The sequence below is a fragment of the Prionailurus viverrinus genome, chromosome B1, assembly GCF_022837055.1.
Source record: "Prionailurus viverrinus isolate Anna chromosome B1, UM_Priviv_1.0, whole genome shotgun sequence".
NCBI lineage: Eukaryota > Metazoa > Chordata > Mammalia > Carnivora > Felidae > Prionailurus > Prionailurus viverrinus.
The window spans coordinates 147,677,423-147,701,610 of record NC_062564.1 but is presented as its reverse complement, the minus strand read 5'-3'; the positions used below and the strand labels follow the sequence as shown (position 1 = coordinate 147,701,610).

At 37.9% G+C, this 24,188-nt stretch overlaps 1 protein-coding gene across 1 annotated transcript in view; it reads right to left on the bottom strand.

Annotated features, from left to right (window-relative positions):
- Nucleotides 1–24,188, bottom strand: part of LOC125164680 (A disintegrin and metalloproteinase with thrombospondin motifs 3) — a 215,560-nt gene that overhangs the window by 32,945 nt on the left and 158,427 nt on the right. The window contains exons 4-11 of the mRNA XM_047857529.1: nucleotides 10,739–10,822; nucleotides 8,730–8,886; nucleotides 7,873–7,978; nucleotides 7,334–7,477; nucleotides 6,558–6,690; nucleotides 4,406–4,519; nucleotides 1,981–2,126; nucleotides 687–862 (exon numbers count right to left, since the gene is read on the bottom strand). Of these exons, the coding sequence (XP_047713485.1) occupies nucleotides 687–862; nucleotides 1,981–2,126; nucleotides 4,406–4,519; nucleotides 6,558–6,690; nucleotides 7,334–7,477; nucleotides 7,873–7,978; nucleotides 8,730–8,886; nucleotides 10,739–10,822 (1,060 nt within the window). The remainder of the gene's footprint in view (nucleotides 1–686; nucleotides 863–1,980; nucleotides 2,127–4,405; nucleotides 4,520–6,557; nucleotides 6,691–7,333; nucleotides 7,478–7,872; nucleotides 7,979–8,729; nucleotides 8,887–10,738; nucleotides 10,823–24,188) is intronic.

Genomic DNA, 24,188 nt, shown 5'->3' with positions numbered 1-24,188 from the left:
ACAAAAGTAAAAGGTTAGGGGCGCCTGGGTGGCGCAGTCGGTTAAGCGTCCGACTTCAGCCAGGTCACGATCTCGCGGTCCGTGAGTTCGAGCCCCGCGTCGGGCTCTGGGCTGATGGCTCGGAGCCTGGAGCCTGTTTCCAATTCTGTGTCTCCCTCTCTCTCTGCCCCTCCCCCATTCATGCTCTGTCTCTCTCTGTCCCAAAAATAAATAAACGTTGAAAAAAAAAATTTTTTTTAAATTAAAAAAAAAAAAAGTAAAAGGTTATATAAATTGGCTTTTGTTCTTAAGTAATGATCTATTTCTTGGTGCTCACTCACTTGTAAAAGAACTGTATTCTTTTTCTAGTTATTCAGCAAGGAAAGATCACACTAGTCCAGAGCATTTCCTCGTAGAGGCACTTCAGTCAAAGGAGGAAACTCAACATGTCTCCTAGGGGTTGCTTTCCACTGGTCTCTTCAGTAGCCATGGTGGGAATGCTCTTGGCCAGGAACTAGCTCGCAATTCTCACCTCTCTAAAGAAAGCCTTCCTCTTCAAAACCCAGCAGGACTTACCCCTATAAACACCAAGTTTTCTAAGTTACCAACCAGGTGCCAGGAGTCCAAGGGATTGGTGTGGGCAAGGCTTAACTTCTGAAGTTCCCATCCACACAGTGGGAAAGAGAGAGAAGGTCCACTCCACTCACAGTCAGGATGTTCGTAGGGCAGCCAGTGGTGCTTGGTGTTGTGGTATTCAAAGTGGGAGTTCCGCTGTTGGCACTGCTGTCCTCTGAAGTCCTCGAAGTGCTTCTGGCACTCTTCTGTATTACAAAGCTGGTACTCGAAGTTAACACCAGGACAGTCCTGACCGCCATTGATGGGCCTACAGAAAAAAGACAGCACTGGAAAATGCCCTTTGGCTCTGCTCCAGCAGTGGAAGCTCGCAGACTCAGTGCCTGAAGGCAGGAGGCCAGAGTTTCGGAGCTGTAGGCACAAAGTGAATGAACTCCTACTTCCTGATTTCAGTCCCTTTCTGAAAACGCCATCCTCTCCCAGTACATGTGTGTGTCAGGTACAGGGAGGGAAGATGGGGACCAAAAACTTGACTTAAATCAGCTTTTCAAACAGTCTGTTTTGGATGTATGTGTATGGTGAAAGTATATAAAGAAATATAAAAACATATGTATCTATGGTCTGAGGGAAATAGATTTTCTGCCATGCATAAAACACATAGATATAACCCAAAGAAATCTGATCACAGCTGTAGGCCTTCGTTTTCTCATATGGCAAATGCAAAAAATAATCCCATCTTTCTTAGGGGAAAATGGAGAGGACTGAATAAGTCCACATATTTAATATACTTAGAAAGAAGCATGGCTCGCTTTGAACCTTAGCTGTTCTTACAATTTTTATTGTTTTGGTGACTTCCACTAATACTTCTGCCATCCCTTCTGTGAAGACAGGTATGCCACATTTGATCTTCTTTATAAAATGGTAAACCCTAGACCAGAAAGAATGTCCTAAGGATCTGCTGAGCATGCAGGAAGGAAGGATCCAATATAGTTACTTTGAGGGAGCGAATGGATAGCTGTTTCCCCAACAGTTCCTTGGTGTTCCTTCAAGGTCTTTCTGTTGCCCTGTTCAGATGTGTTGCTCTCCTAACCCCAGAGTGTGGGAGCCCCTGTCTGGAACTACTCCCCACGCTGACATGCTTCCTGCAGACAGCCTCAGTGCCCAGGCTCTCTCTGCCTCGTTCCTGAAGATTTCTAAAGAGCAACTGCTTCAAAAACCTCTAATCTTCACTCCAGCCTTTCATCTTCACTATTGACTACTCTTCACAAGATTGATGAATGGAGATTTGCCCAAAACAGACACTTAAACCCTTGGTTTTCATGTTGTGTACTTCACATGTATTTAATTAAAGAAAATATTAACAACACAATATGGAAGCATTTTCTGGTCTAGCCAAAAACAACTCGAAATTACAGCAGTTATACTCACGCGGGATTGTTACACTGGCGTGTTCTGAAACGGACCCCAGTTCCGCACGTCCGGGAACAGGAACCAAATTTGGTCCATGATCCCCAATTGCCATCTTGTTTTTGTTGATTGGCATTCTTCCACATGCAATGACCCTTATAGCACCACTTGGGAAAATGACAAAAGGCAATTATGAAAATCACACATATGCTAAAGCTGAAGTTCTTATACAAGGGCCACCAGTTAAAGGCCTTCACTTCTTCCCCCGCCCACCAGGTAAAAATGCATTTAAAAATGAACCCAGTGCAATTATATCAATAAGGTGCCCTATACAGGATAATTTAGGCTTGCATTTTTAAGTATAAAATAAAAAAATAACATTTACTCAGACAAGTTTTTTTTTTTTTTTTAATTTTTTTTTTTTTTTCAACGTTTATTTATTTTTGGGACAGAGAGACAGAGCATGAACGGGGGAGGGGCAGAGAGAGAGGGAGACACAGAATCGGAAACAGGCTCCAGGCTCCGAGCCATCAGCCCAGAGCCTGACGCGGGGCTCGAACTCACGGACCGCGAGATCGTGACCTGGCTGAAGTCGGACGCTTAACCGACTGCGCCACCCAGGCGCCCCCAGACAAGTTTTTAAATGATACATTTACAATGAGCATCAAACATAACCAGTAAGAATGATCTGAGGACCCAACTTGCATAGTGGGTACTATTCTACCCTTCATCCTTCGTTAGCTGTAATTTTAGGCTTTTTAAGGGTCATATGCACCCCTTTACAATAATAACAGAAAAATATATGCCTTAACTTTGGAATTAAATAACATAACATATCTAAAGCATATATAGTACTCAAAACACTTAAATATGTTTCAAACTTTTCATTCACAATGATTCTAAGAGATAGGTCATTTATTTTATCTTTACGTTTTAGATGAGGACTATCGTGGCCCAGAAAGGATCATGAGGAGGATAAGAACATCTGACCAAGAAATAATTAAGTGGGAACCAGTGAACCTTGATACTATAGAGGTACCTCGCTTATAGTACCCAGCACATAGCAGGTGTTCAGCCGGTATTCTTTTCCTTTCAACATTTTGACTTGCTTTTTTATCCTATATACAATGAAAATGTCTCTTAAAACTCAAATTTGGTTAAGTTTAAATATAACACAAATATATTTAGAGAAGTTGGATGTTCAGAGTTGATGTACAGGATATATTTTTCATAAAGCAAAAATGAATTAATTAATTCATTATTGCTCTTGTTTTTTTAGTCAAAAGTCTGTAACACTGAATTTTTCCAAACATAATGTGTTTAGCATGGTACCTAACAAAGGTTAAACACCAATAATGGCAGATCTTATTATTATTATTATTATTATTATTATTATTGTAATTCTCATAGCAAATATAGTTCATACATATTTGGACTACAGCTTAAAGGGCTTTAAAAGAACTCAAAGCTATGTAAATCTTCCTTGCCAGCTTTTGGTCCTGTCTACAATATCTTATTTCCAAACTAGTCAAGGCTCTTCAGTTTGAGTTCTTAACATGCCTTTGTTTTGGGTTTGGTGATCTTTCCCCTTATGAGTAGCGTAGCTTGGCCCCTGGCCAGTTTCTGAGCATTCGATCTTGACTACACAATGTGAGATTTAAAACCTCTGGGCATCTTTCCCCAAGGAACAAGGCCAAATCTTTTGTATAAATTCACATGACTTTATTTCTGGACAACTTTCACAAGGAGTGAGACGCCAGCAAGTAAATCAAATCCCATTAGCAGGGGCACAGATATTCTGCTGAGCTGCTGTTTCCTATTCTATCAGCAGTAGCTGAAGAGCAGTCTCAAAGGTGTCTGATGCTATTCCTTGAAATTCGTAAATGTTACCTTATTTGGTAAATGGTCTTTGCAGATGTGATTTGGTTAAGGATTCTGAGATGGAGAGATTATCCTGGATTATCCAGGTGGGCCCTAAATGCTAGCACAGTACATGTACCCTTATAAGACAGGGGCAGAGGGAAATTTGCACACAGAAGAGAAGGAGATGATGTGGCCATGGAAGCAGAGATTGAAATGCTGCAGCCACAAGTCAAGGGATGCAGGCGGCCACCAGAAGCGGGAAGATGTGAGAACAGATCCTCCCCTAGAGCCTCTGGAGAGTACGGTCCTGTCCACACATTTTTTTGACCAATGAAATAGATTTTGGACTTCTGGCTTCTAGAACTATTAGAAAATAACATTTCTGTTGTTTTTAGCACCCAAGTTTGGGGTAATTTGTTATAACAGCCCTAGGAAACAATGTTTGTACATGATCGTAATGAAACCCCATACACCATGTCTTGCACACAAAGGACTACAGCCATGGTCATAATTTTCTAGGTTTCTAAAGATGATTATTGTGAAACATATCTTAAATCTTTATTGCATAAATAGATACACTCACTTTTCCAGCAGCACATTCAGTCCCATCAAGTGGGGGTCCTTTTTTTGTCTTACAAAAGTAGGGATTGTCAGGATGGCTACACCACAGCTGTTTACATGGGTCAAATGTTCGGAACTGGAAGAGAGAGAATCAAGATCTCAGAGACCGACAGATGGCATGTCATACCAATGTATGTCCAACCATATCTTCTATACAGTTTCTTCATGTTTCTTGGATATTTTCATTTCAAATTAATAGTCATAGTTGTAGCATGTTAAGAAAAAAGTACTGCCTAAGAATTTCAAGGAAAGAATACTTTCATTCTGCTATTCTAAAATATTAATGACAAGCAATGATTTGTCTGGGATTCTCTGGTTCACTTTAACATTTCTGCATACTATTTTTTTTATGGTTTTCAAATAGACAACACTGGAACTTTAAAGAATTTGTAAACATTATGACCATTTTAAATATAAAAACTTATTATGATCATTTTATAGCTCTCCTTAGCCCTGTAAGTATGAGCTAGTCAGGTATAAACAATAAAAATACCCGTCATAATGATCTGGCTCAAAGCAGAAAATATTTGTAAGGCTTGCTATGTGAGATCAAGTTTTCTGAGTGTTACAAAATACCACAATATATCCATATAGTTTATAACGTACTTTCCACATATTTAATCCTGAAAACAATCCATGGCTGAGAATATGAGTTACAAGGTAAGGCTGTAGTTATGGTTATAAGTGAGAAAGTAACAGTCAGATCAGCATATTAGTATTCTTATTCCTGAGAATGTTTTTTTTTATCTTCCTAAAACACGACATTACAATGTCCAAATATTTGTCTGTGCTCTTTACTTATCTGATCTCTTTGTAACTGGAAACATCTTACCATTCTCTAGATTAAAAAAAAAATCAAAACACCAGTTTATCTACATATTCATTGCTTATACCACTAATTACCCACACATAGCCTACGGTCATAGTCTTTTTTTGTTGTTGTTTTTAAATTAGCACTCATTTCGGACCTGGGTTCTTGTTGTTGTTGTTGTTCTAATTCCTATTACTTAAATGCAGAAATTGTACTTTTCCATAATATTGAGCCAAACTTTAGAATTCTCAGATCTAAAGCATTAATGTAAGTAGTAACGGGCTGACAATGTGCACCTTACAGACAGACCAAATGGCTGTAGATATCTCCATATGGAAGATTTCAAACAGAAGATCAACTTCTTTTCAGTGCCATGAAATATTTATTTTTCTTTCTCTAACACATAAAGCTTGCTCCAACATATAAAAAGCCCTTCCTTTCTCCCTTCTCCCTCCTTTTTTTAATAAACTACTAAAACGCATTATAGAAATTTAGTGAAACATACCTCTAATCTGCATAGCTACATGGAAAACTGGCTTTACTGAACTCCATTTACTATGTGCCTGCATTGTGCTAAGGACTTTAATTATACTATCAAATTTAATCCTGGTGCCAAATTCCATGAGATAAATACTATCGTTATACACATTTTACACCTGAGGAAACTAAGTCAGAGAGAATGACTAAAGTTCTCAAAGTTATATATCTAGTGAGATCCAGATTCTGACAACCCACCTCATCTGAGTATGAAACACACGCTCGTTACCTTCACACTATTGCTCCTGACCTTCATACTATACCACATGACTGTCATGTGAGAGAGAATACACGAGCACAACTCTTCCATCTGGTCAGAGTGGTATGAAATTCTGGCCAACAAACTAATGAAAAGCAACCTATCAAAGGCTTAGAAGTCATTTCTGAAGGTCACAAAAACCAAGGGAGAAATAGAGCATAAAGTTTCATGGCCTGACAATCTTAGTTTCAATGCCTGGCTCCCCTATTGACCAGATGTGTGATTTAAGCAAACTGTTTAATCTCTCTCAAGTCTTGGCTTTTTCATCCGTAAAATAAAACTGGTTGCCAGTTCCCAGGCTCCCATCTAGTCTGTCACAAGGATTAAATAATAATTCACAAGGATTAAATAATATAGTACTTAGCTTCAGCACGTAGTGACACAGCAAACACACAATCATTGATAGATAACCTTATACTTGCACCGTGAGTCTGTGAAGCTCACCAAACAGGAGCCACGCAAATAGATTTCAAGATGTAAAATCTCAATGGACTTTGAGTAACATACCGCAGTGCACATTTTATAACCAACCCCAAAGTCAAAACGACATTGTTCATCCATAGAGTAATTGATTCCAGGAAGTTCTGGGAGTTTGGGCCAATCATGTTCAAAAGGGTCATCAAGGAGACAGTCATAGGAACTGTAGAAAGGAAAATATTTCAAGTAGTAAAGTGTTCATTTTTTTTTTATCACATCCTAATGAAAAAGTATTCTTAGGTTACATTCTCTAGAATTCCATCACATCATATAGCAAGATCACAAAGGCATACGTTTTAAGGTTTTGGGTTTAAGTTCCATTTAGAAAAAGACCCATCATCCTTATTCATCCCAGAAATAATAAGCCAGGCATGACTCAGGAAGACAGTAGAATTTTGACAGCCTTATACATGTCTCCAGCTGAGTCCCCACATGGTGTGGTGGTGCAGATCCTGGCACTGATGCTATATCAGCATCATAGTGACACATTATGCAGGCCTCACATGGCCATCCTCTCCCTGTCCTCAACTCAAGTTTGACCGTAAGTCAAAGATGCTATAAGGAACTTACTAAAGGGAAACCACAGTTAAAAATTCACTTAAATTCTACGCTTATGGTTTAAAATATTGTGATTACATTATGGCATCATTGTGCCAAAAGCTCTGAGTCATAAGAAAATGTTTATTATGAGCAACAGCTTTCATTCACTGGGAGTTTGGTTATGACCAAGGTCCTAAAAGTCAGCTTCATGTCTGTGTTATGCTGTGATGTAAATGCTCTCTCACGACATGCAGAAGGGGACATACTGGATGTATCTCTTCAGTTCTTGGCCACTGCACCGGGACCAGTGGTAACGATGAAATGCTGCTTGCACCAAGGGGGCCATGACACTCCCCATAGCAGTCTCATCACCACACCTGTTGCCTTGGCCATCGTGCTCCATTCCCAGCCTAGAACAAAAGGGAGACCTCCCTGGTAAGAATCAGAGGGGCCATTGGTTTTGCTTGATTTCACTCTTGAAAATCATTTGAGGGAAATACACATTCTAGAAATTAACGTGGGTTTTGTGGAAAAGTCAAAGAAACTGCAAAATAGAGAACCATCTGACAGAAATGTCTCTCTTATTCTATAGCTATGTAAAGCACAGGGGTATCTCTGCAAGCCAGAGCCACTTACTTAGTTTCAGTACATGACCTCTTCCCTGTTTTGAGCTCCTCACACTTGGCAAGGAATGAGAGTTGCAGGCTGGCATGTACTTGGCCCAAAGTGTGAACAATACTGAGAGAAGCAGGAAAGAAAAGACTTTTTTTTTTTTTTTGCTTTATAGCTGTCAACAGTGACTTACACATGGCCAGTCTCATGGGCTACTACAAAAGCAGATGAAAAACCATCCTCATGATTCAGGGTACAACTTCTCACTGGATGACACATGCCGGTGACTGGAGCATATCCTGTAGAGAATAACAATTACTTTTATTTTCATTTTATGAGAAAACCCATTAAACACTACTACTGGACCTTCGCCTAGAAAAAAAAAAGGCTTTTCAGGAAACAGAGGCAGTATTATTTCACTGCTAGTGTTGTGCCACGTTCTCTTGGGAAAGCCACACACAGGTAATGGTCTCTAAAAAGATTCATTGGGTCTGCGTTTTCTCCTTTCCTAAGGGAAGGAACTGCCTGGAGTTACCATTCTGTTCCTCCCACCAACAAAGCCCTGTCTTTCTGTTTTAGTGAATGGTCCTTCCCATGATGGTACTGATGAAGGGAGCCAGAAATTCCATCAACGTTGAAAAGAAACTCATCAGTCTACTTTTTTTCCAAAGTCTACATCAGAATTTATTAGATAAATGTAAGCTGACTTTGGAAGAAAGTTCCTTGGCAGCAATCATTTCTCATGGTATCTCCTTTCCCTTTCCAAAGAGTTAGTGGAAATCACACTGCATTTTACAGCGTCCCCTCCATATCCTGAATGCATAATCATTATTTTAAAGGCAAGTATAATTTATTATAGCATTTAAGTGGCATTTAACATTGTGAATTCCACAGAAGTCACTGGAAGCAATAGAAAGAAAGTGTATGCTTGGCTGATGCATGATGGAAAGTGATGGTAGGGATTGGAACATTTGAACGGATTCTTTGATTTAGGATTATTTTTGAAAAGTCATGCCCTTAAGTTTTTCTTCTGCATATTAATAGAAATACCTTGCATTCCAGCAGGTCCAAAGTCTTGCCTGGTTAAGAAAATTGCATGATCATGGTGTTCAGAGTGGTTGGGATCAGATTTTTGTTGTTGGCAAGCCCAGCGACACACGTTCTCCAAGCTTCTGGATGGGTTTCCCCTTTCTATTAGGCTGATGGACTAAGAGGAAACAGTGTGTTGAAGAAGTGCACAAAACTTTCCCAAAGTCTTCCTATCATAATTTTCTCTGAAGTCAACATTTGGGAGTGCAATATTTAAGGATGTTCAATAACATTATCTAGTGCCTATGTATATATCTTATATTTGGGAATTCTAAATGCCCATGAAGGATATCTTAAAGATGATTAGTGTTACCTGTGTGAAAGGTGAATGACACTTTTATGGGAACATGTAATGCTGACATTTGCTATCATGGGGCAACTCAATATTAATCGTTGGGGTAAGAATTTTAGTGGTCTATTACCTAATTCAGCTCAGATTTCTTAGTTTTATAGATATTAAGAACAACAACAAAAAAAGGGTTAAAGATCCTGGCATAAGACTTTTATCCAGAGCTGTTAAAGTAAACAGTCTTTCATTAACTTTTTTATTTTTATTTTTATTGGTCCAGAACTGATCAACATATGTGAAGAACACAGGTTCTTCAATGAGCTGGCAAAGCTGGTTAAACCTTCATTTTGGAAAGAGGTCAAATTATATAAACCTTACACTGAAAAAAGCAACAACACTTTTCTTAACCTCACAGCAATGAAGAGGGATGTACTCTTATCTCGCAGTTCCAAGAGATGGACTGACATTGCTTGGAACATTGCTACCACCATATTATGATCAGGAGTTAAAAGCTCAGAAGGAAAAGGGCCCATCCTTCAAGAACCAAGTGTCCATACTTTCCAGAGTAGTTCTGATGGACTAAGAAATTGAATTTGGAACCCAAATTAGTCCTTAGTTGGCCAACAAGTTAAGAGTTTTGTTACATTTCAGCAAATGTTATTATCCATGTTTACATTCTGAATAAAATTAGCTTGGTTTATTATATGCTGATCACATACTTCTCCACGTAAATCCTATAACAACCAATCGAAGGCTGTTAACATCTCCAGCTGGAGTTGACTTGTATTCAGTGTTAGTGACACAAAGTAGGTCAGGTTTATGGAATAAAGTAAACATCAGTGACACCCTCTCATCAGAAAATGATAAGTGGGTGTTAAATACATAATGAAATGCAAACACATGGATTTTTCCTGTTTGCTAAATGCATAATTTCATTAGTATTTCATAATCAGGAGGATTAAGTATGGGAGTGGGAATGTGATTTTAAAACATCAAGAAAAGTGCCAAGTCAGTCCCTTTCTCAGAGGGAGAAACTATGGTCATCCATTTCATTATTTCCAAGCACAGGCACATCTACTGCCATTTTAAAGCCAGCTGAAGTTAGTTACATTACATGAAATTCCTACTGTGTACACTTTGACCTAATTTTTTGTTTGCAAAAGTATTACAGCTCTTCTAAATGCATATCCACTGTATACTTCACTTTCCTAAGTGGAAAATACACATATAAAATAATTGTTTTTAACAAATCATGAAAGGGCAAGGATCTTTGCTATTTTTCTTCACTGATATATTCAAGGCACCTAGAAACAAGCATCTGACACATAGTAGGCACTCAGTATAGATGTTCTGAATGAATAAGTGAATCACAAATTTGATGATAATAGTAGACTAAAGAAATTCTCTTTTCTGACAATGGTATCCGTTTTTTTTCACTCATACAGCCATGCCTAAAGTCAAAATATCTGAATCCATTAGTCACATGAACAAAGCAAATGGCATCAGCACAAAAATCATTATCTGCTCAGATTGGGAGATGTGTACTCATTGTGGTGGTTTCTCTTCCTCAGTCTATGTGAGACATCAGTGCCACATGTTAGCTATAGCTTCAAAAATTTAAGCTTCTGTTTGCTAACCCAGTCCTTAACATTCACAGTTTACATATTTTAGGGCATTTTACCTTTGCATAACCCAGCATTATCATGCGCACCAGGACCACATTCATATGTACTCCAAGGGACTCATCATGGTAAATTTCATTCACCTAGAAACAAAGCAGATGATTGCTAAAAGAAAGGTAACACATCAATGATTATGAGAGGCACAGCATTTCAGGGACCAGCCATATAATCACAAGTACTAGAATCAAGTCACTTTTTTTTTTAATTTGGTTTAAACTGAACCCTGAAATTACTTACCTTTAGCTTTGGAACAATTCTCCGATATGTGAATTACTGATTTTGTAAACCCCACAGTACCATGAACGTGGAGACTATGCCTTCAAAGGGCTTCACTAAACTATTGTTGTGTTAGAGAGAGTCCAATGTGCTATAACCCGCAATTCATCAAAAGCAACCACATGTGGGTGGTGACTCTGGCAAGAGTCTACTAGCTGTGTGGAGTCACAGCCACGTAGAGAGAATCAGACAGCAGGCATTTGTCTGGGTCCTCCTGTCACCACCACGGGTCCTAATCTGGTTGGGAGAGCTCATGGAGACGGAGCTGGTGAGCAGGAGCTGTGGTGGTTTATCTGCAGGCCAGTGAGTGGGTAGCCTGAAGTGTGCAGCTGAGACAACGGTGATTTAGAAGTTCTACAGTGTGAGAAGTCCTTCAATATTTGAATTACCAAGGTCCTGTATCAGTGTATATTAGATGAATATCACCCTTGGGTATAGCTCAGAAAAGCAAAGTCGCGTCATTCCTTTTTATTTAATTTCTAAAGTTGGGCTGACATTTCTAAAAGTGATTTGGCATGCTTTAAAATCATAATCTCAGCAACCTCAAAATCACAGTCCAACACACATTTATACAGATGAGGAAGGTGAAGACAGTAGAGATTAACTGATATGCAAAAGCCACAGTCAATTGTCGGCAGATATGAATCTAAGGTGAACCATCATTGTGTCTTCTGATTAAGTGCAAAAGAAGTGTGAAAAAAAGATTGCTTATTAAGTTGGCAAATGTTAGCAGGAATGGGAGAGGTGGAGTTATCTGATTAGATTAGAAAAATTGTTAGCTGTTCCCATGGATAGGGACCCAACATTTGTCACAGTAACTAAAAGAGGGGTGGAAAACTAACTGCAATTTGACTTGAAATCCAGGAGACTTGGACAGTAAGCACAGCAAATTGAAAACCCACAGAGAAAAGATAACCATAATCTCATAGAAAGGGGCTTTAAAAAGAAATACAACTCAAGAATGATAGAATGTTCTAAAAACAATCCCACAGAATTCATGAATCATAAAATTGCAAATTACCACACTGACCAAGAAACAGACTAAGATATCTCAACTGAAATATTTCAAGAATCTAATGGTACTTGCCAGAACACCTTAAAAAAATGAAGGCCTTAAATATAGACTAAAGGCATACTTACTAAATTCAGATGGAACGAAAAAGAAGACAGCTAAGATGGAGGTAAAAAAAAAAACCTACAGAAACTAGTATATGCTAAGGAAGGCAAAGTACAGTTTGACAAGAAAAGATGTAGAATCCTCTCACACAGAAAAATGCATTGACATATACACACATACATTTTACAAATGCATATACACACATAGAATGCTAAGACCCAATTTAATCCCTGTTCAAGAAAAGCCAAGGTAAAAAAAAAAAATGTGCTCTTGCCGGGCACAGGTGTGCAGGCAGGTAACTCAGGGGCAAGCTATCCCTTCTGGAGGCCAGGGTGTACCTAAAGTATTGAGTACATTTTATCTATGATATCTTGTAAAAGAGATGTTGACAAACATGAGTATATCTAGAGAAGAATAAAAAGCAAGAAACCTAGAAAATGTGTCACATAAAGAATGGAAGATGTAATGGCCAAAAGCAGAACACCAAACACTAATGGTCTTGGCTGATATCTTGGTTCAGCCCCTCATTGTGGTGTGGTCTCTATCTTTTTGAGTCTCAATAAAATGGGCATAATAAGAATACTACCACACTGGGCTAGTGCAAGAATTAAAAGATTTAACTCATGCAAACATATTGCTCAAAAAATTTGAGAGGTAAGGAGAGAGGGACATTAAGGAACAGAAGAATATGGGAAACAGAAAAGAAAAACTTAGAAAGAAGACTTAATATCTGCCATATGAAAAAAGGCTTCAATTTATTCTGTGTATCTACAGAAAATAAAAACCTTAAGTTCAAACTATGAGAAGGACAGATTTCAGTTCAATATAAGGAAAAACTAAATGCTGGACAAAAAAGCTGTGATTTCTTGTGACCATTTGGTGACGGGCACAATCTCTTCTTCCATACCTGCCTAATTGAAGACTGAATCCCTTTCCTCTTCTGGATTAATTATCTGATAAGAAATTCCTAACATCTGAGGTGCCTGGGTGGCTCATCAGTTAAACGTCCAATTCTTGATTTCAGTTAAGGTCATGATCTCACAGTTTTGTGAGTTTGAGCCCCATACTGGGCTCTGTGCTGACAGCATGGAGCCTGCTTGAGATTCTCCTCCTCTCTCTCTGCCCCTCCCCTGCTGGCACTCTCTCTGTCTTCCTCCAAAATAAATAATAAATTAAAAATTAAAAAAAAAATTCCTAACATTATAATGCCAATGTAAGTAAAAAGGCTGAAGCCAGGCATATCGCTCACTAACACATTCATCCAGAGACTCATGGACATTCCAAGAGACTTTTCCTAAGGCAGCTGTTCTGAATTAGCAACATGACTTCACTCACATGTACTCAGCTTAATGTAATTGAAATATAAATGCATTTGATGTAAAAAGAAAGGAAAAAAAAAAGACTGAAAGCAATGCTAGTAAATACACAAAATAGGAGAACAATAAAATTTTAAACTAAAGAAAAGTAGTTAGGTAAAAAAAAAAAAATTCCAGGGCAAAGATGATGGAAGGAGGGAGACAGAGCCACCTGCACAGCAGCGGCAACTATAAAATGTAGGAAACACATCAGAGATCATAAATGAAGGAAAGGTGGCGATAATGACAAATAGCATATGATAGTTCAGTTAGGATAATGTACCTATAATCATCCTAAATTAGTAAATTCATCCATACTTGGGAAATTTTAAGATCAGTACAATACCAAGAAAGTATAATGGACAAAATTTAGGTTATCAATGGTAATATTATATTATAAAATGTTAGAGTAAAAGGACACTTTTTAAAAGTCAGAGTTAACCATTCACCAAATGAAAAGTATTATTTAACAAAAGTCACTATTACGCCAGGCTAATTAGACAGCAGGGTACTCCGGTAGAGACCAAAATTGATCATGGAATCTTCTAGGTTAGCACATATTTGTGAAGCTATCACGGGACATACATAAATTATTATGGGTAGAAATCACCAAATAGAAGGCAATAATATGTATACAGAGCAGAGAGTATTCTTTCAATATGGCAAACTAACACACATTAGGTATCTGTGTTACGCAAAGCATTGGATATCATTTATTATCTTGATTTTCAAAGTTTAAAAAAGTTGCTCCCTATACATTATTTACTTTAAAATGTATTTAATAATTTGGCTGCTTTCCATCTTGCTAGGCCTTATTAATAACAGGATGCAATGTTTTTATACTCAGAGACCTATAGGATAAGAGTTGAAAAAATAATCAGCAACAAAGGATAAGATATTCAAAGACCTGGATTCCGTCCCAGCTAAGCCACTGATAAACTGAGTGACCTCAGGCTCTCTGAGTCTGTTTTCTCACTGGCAAATTATAATTGGATTTGCTGTGCCTGTTTCAAAGAGCTGTTGTCCAAATTGAGCAAAATGGCACACAACTGCTCTCAGTAAAACATGAAAAACTTTGGCACCCTTCCATCTATCCTTGAAAAAGATTTTGAAGATTTATGGATGTATTTTCATAATCTACGTGAAAAGAACAAGAAATACAACGGCCTCCTTCTTAGTTTTCACTAAAAGAGACTCAAGACTCTTTTTCTAGAAATCTCAATTGAATGAAAGATGTGATTTAAATTATATATATAATAAAATCTTGGGAAAAACCATTTGACACTTAATTTTTTTTTTTTTTTCAAAACTGTTTCAACGTAAAAAAGCTCTTTCCAGCAGATGGCAGCATGCGCATTTTTGAGGGGGGTACAGGCTGCTACATACACCTGGAGGTACTTATTCACCAGTTGTTATGTCTGCCTTTTCCTATATTTACACATAAATAAAATCACTTCCTCAAAATTAAATACAAGTTTTAGAATATTCTAGCCTAAGAAAAACACTGAGTCATTTGACTCTTGAAAGCAAAGAAAAATGCTGAAAACATCTTTATTTAGACTGTTTTTTCAATGTCATCTATTAAAACACATGCGAAACAGAGAAACTCCAAGAATCTGACTACAAATTAATCACAAATCTTAACAATCAATAAATTATACACCGAATGAAATAAAAACATCTCACTGAATGAACCACTTGAATCTGTCAAGATGAAGTAGAATATTTGTCAAGAAAGAATTTTACAACTCTTAGTGACAAGGAAAGCATTTTTTTCCTAAAAGCAACATCAAAAACAAACAAAAACAACAGCTAATATTATATAGAGCTTTCCAGATTCCAGACACTGCTTTAAATGCTTTATATGAATTCAAGTAATCCTTGCAACAACTTCAGAGATCTTAGTATCTTCATTTTGTATCTAAGAAGTTGCGACCCAGAGGGGCGCCTGGGTGGCTCAGTCGGTTAAGCGTCCGACTTCAGCTCAGGTCACGATCTCGCGGTCTGTGAGTTCGAACCCCGAGTTGGGCTCTGGGCTGATGGCTCGGAGCCTGGAGCCTGCTTCCGATTCTGTGTCTCCCTCTCTCTCTGCCCCTCCCCCGTTCATGCTCTGTCTCTCTCTGTCTCAAAAATAAATAAACTTAAAAAAAAAAAAAGCTGCTAAAGAAGTTGCGACCCAGAGAAGTAACTTGCCCAAGGTCACGTAGTTAACGGACACAGCAAAGGATGAAAACCTAGACAGTCTGACTCCAGAGTCAGTGGATTTCACCACATTGCTATACTTCCTGTAGACCACAGGTCAATCCCTATGCACAAAACAGATAGTTTTAGAATAATCAATAGTGATTTGCTCTCCCTGAATTTAAGAACCTGGTGTATAACCATACTGAGAAAGAGGTCTTAATAACTTTACCTCCTTTTCATAAAATTCCTCCATGTAGACTTTAAAGAAATGAGGAATTGAACTCTGAGCTTATTATAAATAAGGATTTCTTGATGATCAACATACTGGCATTCTAAAAAATACTGGGGAAAATTGGTGCTAGAGCAGATCACTGGAAAAAGTAAATGAGGAAAGAAAAGATAGGACTGAAATTTATAACCAGTCTTTTGGGTTGTAAGAAAGGCATTAAGCATAAATATTCTAAGAAGTCACATACTTGACACAACATAATGCAAATACATGTAAATTGGAATATCCTTTTACCATGTGAACCAATCTGTAGAGTGTGTGTAGAGTTTCTGTGAGGTGTTCAGGGTTGAGCCCAGAGTTTTTATTAAATTACCTGAAAGAAGGGGTCAATGGAACATTAATTCCATTTTCAGATGACCTTAAATTAGAAGGGGTTGCCAATGATGTGGCGGGGGTGGGGGCGGGGGAGGGAACCAAAGGTAAAATCAACTCAAGTATTCTTTTCCTTGAAAGGAAAATTCCTTCCAGGTTTGTTCCCGGACAGGACAATTTCTCCCAGGACATTTCCCTGGCAGGACAATCTGACCTGCTTTGTCTGACTAGCTGATGAACAGCTTTGTCTGGCTTCAACAAAGCAACACTCATTTTTCTTTCAGATGGGTGGATCAGGTGGGAGAGACAGACAGTATAGCTGAGTGGTTAAGAGTGTGGGCTCTGCAGGGGCACCTGGGTGGGTCAGTCGGTTAAGCATCTGACTTCAGCCCAGGTCATGATCCCAGACTTTGTAGGTTCAAGCCCCGCATTGGGCTCTGAGCTGACAGGGTGGAGCCTGGAGCCTGCTTCAGATTGTCTCCCTCTCACTCTCTCTCTGCCCCTCCCATGCTTGCACTCTGTCTCTCTGTCTCCCAAAAGTAAATAAACACTAAAAAAAAAAAAAAAAAAAAAAGAGTGTGGGCTCTGCAGCCAGACTGCCTGAGTTTGATCTTAGCTACGTGAACTTGGGCACATTATTTGTCTCTGTGCTTCAGTTTTCTCATCTGTAAAATGGGAGAATTATAGTACTGCCCTTATAGGATTGTTGAAAGGAATAAATGAGCTCAGAGATGCACAGTGCTCAAGAATGGTGGCCCTTGCAAACGTAAAAACAAAAAGTTGTTAGCCATCATTAATATTATTCATACAGAAGAAAATAAATGAGACCTAAGTATGATTTTTAAAAAGAAATGGAGACTTGGTTTACTGAAGGCAAACTGAAGGTTAATGACAAGATAGTCTGGGTAATTTGGGTTGGACGTAAAAATATTCTGAAAATAACTGGGAAGGGGAACCCTAGGTGGCTCAGGGGGTTAAGCATCTGACTTCGGCTCAGGTCATGGTCTCACGGTTTGTGAGTTTAAGCCCCACGTGGGGCTCTGTGCTGACAGCTCAGAGCATGGAGTCTGCTTCAGATTCTGTGTCTCCCTCCCTCTCTGCCCCTCCTTTGCTCACACTCTCTCTCTCAAAACTAAATAAACATCAAAAAAAATTTTTTTTAAAGAACTGAGAAGAAATAGTACTCTATCCACAACTCATTTCTTGTAGAGCTAAAGTTCCAAACACATCCCTACTTGGATTCTCATCCCATACTCTATATTCCTTTTACTCAGGGTAGGTGGCTGACTTCCACCTTGCCAACTCTTCTTTTCCTACCTCCAATCTCAGACTAATAAGGACTATTTTTTATTAACAGTCTTATCAGATATTTACTGAACAGTTACCATGTGCCCTATTGTCCTTGGGGCAGGAAACAGAATAGTAACTGAGTTTGAGTCTCTGTTCTTTATCGTGAATATGTTCTAACAGGTAAAATAGGCTATATACATGGACAAAAATCAATAAATACAAAAAAAAAAACCCAAAACCATGCAGACAAGGTCATACCAGATAGGGAATAGGTGCTCTGAAGAACATAAATCTGAGTGATGAGATATAGGACCAGAGGGAGAGGAAGAAGTTACCTAAGACTGGGTAGTCAGAGCAGGGAGACCCATGGACGAAAAGGCAAGTGCACAAAGCTCAACCCACATTATTGCAAAAGCTCAAACATCTTTATCACCACTGCAAAGGAGACATCTTTATCACTACTTTAGAAAGAGACTGAGACCCACAGAAGTTATAGAATTTCCCCCCAAAAAAGATTAGCACAACTAAGATTCAAATAAATCTATGTGATGCTGATGCCTATTCTTTTTTCCCAACTGCCTTGCTTGCCTTTTGCTTTCTGTCACAGTGAAAGTGTGCTCAATCTCTAGATTCTTCTGTTCCAAACAACCTGATCCAAAAAATCAACTCTATTTCTCATATTCAATCTCTCCCTTTCTTGAAGTTCCTTTTCCTCTTTTATTAAGATTCTCAATTCTCCCTCTTCACGAAAAAATAACCCATCTACAATGCTCGACAGCATTTAGCACTGCTTAGCACTGTGTTCTTCAATGATACTATTCTGTTTCTTTGTTGATATCAGCTCCCTTTTCTCTGCCTAACTCACACCTGTCAGCATGCCTCAAAGTTTTGTCTTCAACCCTCACCTCTTCTCACCTGTCCTTTCTGCAATATTCATCCACTGCTGTTTCTTCAACCAATACCTATAGGCTGATGAACTCCAAATGTTTGTATCTGTAACACTAATTCATCTCTCTCATGCTCCAGAGCCATCTGTTCAACTCTAGTAACAGACCCATCTATTGGGAAGATACCTATATGTGTCAAAGTATACATGTCTTCTCCCCAAAGTCTGTTCTTTTCTCAATATTCTACATAGTTGAAGACTGAACCATCCTTTACTCCCTCCTCTTCTACAAATACTAGTCAATCTATTACCCAGTCCCGTAGACATCTGTCAAGTCTATCTCTTTCCATCCACTGCCAGCTGCTCAGTATTCATCCTGCTTCGTTGAACTGCTGCAATAACCTGTTAAAACTTTTGCAAATGTTTGCATTTGGGTGATTTGGGCCCATTTCAGTAGTTCTCCAGAAGGGCCAATTATAAGGGTCAGATGGTGGTTTTCAATAAGCACGAGTCTGTCCTTTTATGTTAATTATGTGTTTATCTCCCTTAAGCATCAAAGAAGCTTTGGGTGGGCCAAGAATAGGCAATTCAAGGACTTAAAAACTCTTCTGGCCTTTAGTAAAAGCATACCGAACATCAGGTAGAACTGATTCCCTTTCTTCAAGAATGAGAAAGAGGATTCCCTCAAGAAGCTAAAAAACATTTCTGTGTTTTAGGATCCTGGAAAAAATAAAGACTGCTATCAATCTGGGAAGCATACGTTCAGTCTGATATTTGCAGCATAACAAAGGAAAAATGAGTGAATGTCAGGAAGGAAATTTGGAGCTCCAGAATCAAAGGGGAAGGAGAAAGAGGAAGCTGAGATGCTTCACTAAAAATCAGAAGGACCTCTGAAGCATCAATATTGTCGGGTGGTCCTGTCGTTATGTTAATTTAACCTGTGATGTTGGGACTGTCTTCTAGAACAACAAACCAGGATACTCCAGGGAAGGTATGCATGTTTACATAAGGGATGGCTGAACTGACTTGTATTTACTTCATTCTGTCTCTGTGACCTGGTATGATCAATACACAATTGGGAAATGCAGTTTGTTGAGGCTGGGTGATGCAGTGTAAACCACAAGGGGTTTGGGCTGTTTCCTAATTCCGGATACTGTGTGTCTGTTCACCGCACAGCATCTAACAGAGACTCTTCCTCCAGATCATTCTAATGCATCCAGATTCTCTTCATAAAGCACAGACTGATAAAGTCACTAATTTCCTTTAAAATCCTCTGACTCTTCATTAGTGGGGTGAAATTCAGATGCCTTAGAATGGCACAAACCTTCTTTTTCTGAAGGTAACCAGTTTCCCCATCCAGCCTCATTTTCTGCCATCTCCCCTAAATACCATTCAGTTTTACCTACAGACAAGCCTCCAGTGGCCCTGAAGACACCATGAACTACAACTTCTAGTACTTTTTTACAGTCTGTTCCCCACTTCCCTTTTTCTAGCAGGGACATGCCAATTCATTCTCTAAAGTCCAACTCAAATGGCATCTTCTCTATGAAGACTCCATCTGCCACCGGCATTATTTGCCAAACCACATCCCCTTCTTTTCAATTAATGTCTACACAATAATTTGCGACTGAATCTTTTTAAGAAACTATCACATTTTATTATTATTTTTTTGATTTCGCCTGCCTGCTGGAACTAGCTCCTTGTGAAAAGGAGCTAAATTTTATAAATTTCTGCCTCCCTAGAAGCAAACAGGAGTTGACCTATAGAAAAGTATGGATGCTGGGTGAATCAATGTCTAGAGGATTGATGTTAATTCTAATGTTAGAAACGGATTAAAGATAATGACCCGAAACAGAAACCTGTTTCATGATTTGCTTAGGTTGCCTAAACACATGTACTCCCCACATAAATTTGCGTTGTTCAGTGAACTCACATTCAGTGTTTTAAGAAACATTAGTTGAGAAATCAAAAGCAGTGTAGACACTTAATCACATTAATTAACCAGTACCCACACATACCTGCTAACCCTTGATTAAATCTACTAACGCTTTGTTAGGACCGGAGTACTTCCATGGAGTATTTATTTTCTTTTAAAAATATTAAGCAGGGAAGCCTGCCATGTCCATATAACACAACGATGTTATCAGTTTACTGTACATCATAAGTAGCTGACTTCAGTATAAAAAAAATGAGTTCTCTCTTAATTAATGATATTTGGAAGTATGGTTATTTCTCATACTGGGAAGTACCTTTTAAATGAATTGTTTTCTTTTCACTTGATAAATCCTGAGATTAAATCATAGACTCAATTCTCTGAAGAACAATGAAAATTTTAATAGGCACAATAGACCCAGATCACATCACAGATCTTAGTATATTGTTAGGATACCTGCCTACAGGTACCTTTGCTCTGATAGGTACCTTTGCTCTGACAGGTACCTTTGCTCCTCTGTACCTTTGCTACAGATAGCAAAGGGCTAGTGACCAGGAACTTCTGGCACATTGAAAACAACACACACTCCCAACCACAAAATCTGCTTCACTGCCCTATTACAGAGAATCTTAAACTAGATTGCTAATTGATTTGATTCAATCTAGCAAGGTACTGAATTCTCACTTCAATGACTTGAATGGTATTTTAATAAGACACAGAAACAGGTAAAGGAAAGACATCAGAGTTTTATCTGGCAAGAGATATACAAAAAACCTGGACTTTGTAACAACAGCAGTAAAGCTTAGGGAGGAAACAGCACTGGGCTCCAAAGACAGAGATCTAGGCTCAAGTTCTGTCTCTGCTACCTATTAGCTGTAAGACTATGGGAAAGTCACCTAACCTCTCTAAATCTCAATCTCCTCATTTATAAACTAAGACTAAAAGTGAGCATATTTCAGGGTTGAGGAGTGTTATACAATTCAGGTAAAATATTTAGCATAAGACCAGGCACAGAGCAAAGGCTAAAAGTTAGTTGGTTGTAGCATAAGCTGTCATACTTAACAACAAGAAACTGTTCTTTTGAAACTACACTTGAAACTAGATGATTTTAAATATCTTCAAAGATTTCATTACTAACATTGATTCCACACATTCTGTTTGTTTGATCTGTAGACCACCTTATCTACATAAATGGAACTGTCATCATCCAGCAGTGTTTAAGCCAGAAAATTATAAATCACCCCTTTCCCTCAGGCCCCTTCTGATCCACTGGCAAATCCGATTGATTCTACCACAAATACTCCCTTGTTATTGCAATCATCACTATCCAATAAACCATCATCTCTTACGAACACATCTACAATTGAGTTCCGATTGGTTTCCCTTCATTCTAAACCTCTCCAACCCATTCTCTGCAACACAGAAAGAGGCCTTCAAAATTGGCTTTCCCTTAATTGACTTAAAATTGAATTCAAACTCCCCCCGTGATTTGAAAGGTGCTTGCCACCTTCTTCACGCTTCATCAGATTCCTTGCGTGCTAGATTCAAACCATAGCAGCTTTGTTTAATAACTAAAATGCGTGGCATTGTCAATGACTGGCTCTTCCTTTTATTTTAGGTCTCAATTTAACCATCACTTCTTGGTCGAAGGCGTTCTTTACCATCGTGGCTATGTAAAATCCCTATCATCCACTTGCTCTCATATTTCCTTTCCAAGCAAAGTGTTGCTTCCCTGCATGGCTTGTATCATAACCTAGGAAGCATTTATTTGATTTTCCTACTAGTCTGTAATCTTGGGATGGGTAGGAAGTAAGTATTTTGTGTTCACCTCCATATACCTGGTATATAACATTAAAATATTTGTTAAAACACTGTATTAATTAAGTTTTACTGCATGTTTACTCTGTGTCAGACACTGTTTTGTTTTCTTGGCTTTTTTGTTTCAATTAATATTTTCTAGATTTCATTATACATTTTCAACCTTAATTTCCCCTAGTAAAGTGCATCCTCAAAGGGAAAAACATCTCTATGATGAAAGAAGTTTTCTGGCTTGAATAATAGGGGGCTGAGAAAGTGAAAGACATATAGACAAGATGCAATTTGTTATAATCTCTCAAGGTATCTGAAAGAGAACTACACTGAAATGAAAATGTAACTTTAAACAAAATCTCATAATGTTTAACTTAAAGTTATACTTTAATAAAAGTTGATATTTAAGAGTGATGTTCTATAATACATAATACTGATTTCACTTACTATTATATTACCTATTGTATATTTTCTCATGTGTGATTGGCAAAAATACATTGGCCATTTCTTTTGACTACTTATCTCTATCCATAACTGAAGTCTCCAAAAAAGATCATTTTATACTACAAAATTTAAAGAAAAATAAATGAAACAAGGGAAAGTATAAAATCAGGGTTATTTCATTATATTTAGTTTTATTTTTAACTTCACTTTGAAATAATCTCACTCTTCCAAAAAAGGGGCAAAAATAATATAAAGTATTCCTATGCATGCTTCACCAAGCTTCTCCAAATTTAATATTTTTCATAAGAGCTCAATGAAACCATGAACTGGTTCTTTGAAAAAAAATAATTAAATTGATAAACCTCTAGCCAGACTTACCAGAATGAAAAGAGAAAGGACCCAAATAAATAAAATCATAAATGAGAGAGGAGAAATAACCAACACCACAGAAATACAAATAATTATTAGAGAATATTATAAAAAACTATATGCCAACAAACTGGAAAACCTAGAAGAAACAGACAAATTTCTAGATACATATAAACTACCAAAACTGAAACAGGAAGAAATAGAAAACTTGAGCAGACTGATAACCAGTAAAGAAATTGAATCAGAAATCAAAAAACTCCCAACAAACAAAAGTCCAGGACCAGATGTATTCATAGGCAAATTCTACCAAACATTTAAAGAAGAGTTACTACCTATTCTCCTCAAATTATTCCAATAAATAGAAAAGGAAGGAAAACTTCCAAATTCATTCTATGAGGCCAGCATTACACTGGTACCAAAACCAGATAAAGATTCCACTGAAAAAGAGAACTACAGGCCAATAACCCTGATGAACATGGATGCAAAAATTCTCAATAAAATACTAGCAAACCAAATCCAAAAATATGTTTAAATAAACCATTCACCATGCTCATGTGGGATTGATTCCTGGGTTGCAAGGGTGGTTCAATATTCACAAGTCAATTAATGTGATACACCACATCAATAAGAGAAAGATAAGAACCATATGATCATTTTAATAGATGCAACAAAAGCATTTGACAAAGTACAGCATCCATTCATGATAAAAATCCTCAACAAAGTAGGTTTAGAGGAAACATACCTCAATATGATAAAGGTCATATATGAAAAAAGCCACAGCTAACGTCATCCTCAAGAGGGAAAAACTGAGAGCTTTTTCTCTATGGTCAAGAACAAGATGGGGACATCCATTCTTACCACTGTTATTTAATATAGTACTGAAAATCCTAGCCACAGCATTCAGACAACAACAAAAAACCAAAAGGCATCCAAATCAGCAAGGAAGACACTATTTGCAGATGACATCATACCATATACAGAAAATGGTAAAGAATCCACCAAAAACCTGCTGGAACTGATGCACAAATTCAGTAAAGTTGTAAAATGCAAAATCAACATACAGAAATCTACTGCATTTCTATACACCAATAATAAAGCAGCAGAAAGAGAGACTAAGGAATCAATCCCATTTACAATTGCATCAAAACCAATAAAACACCTAGGAATAAACCTGACCAAAGAGGT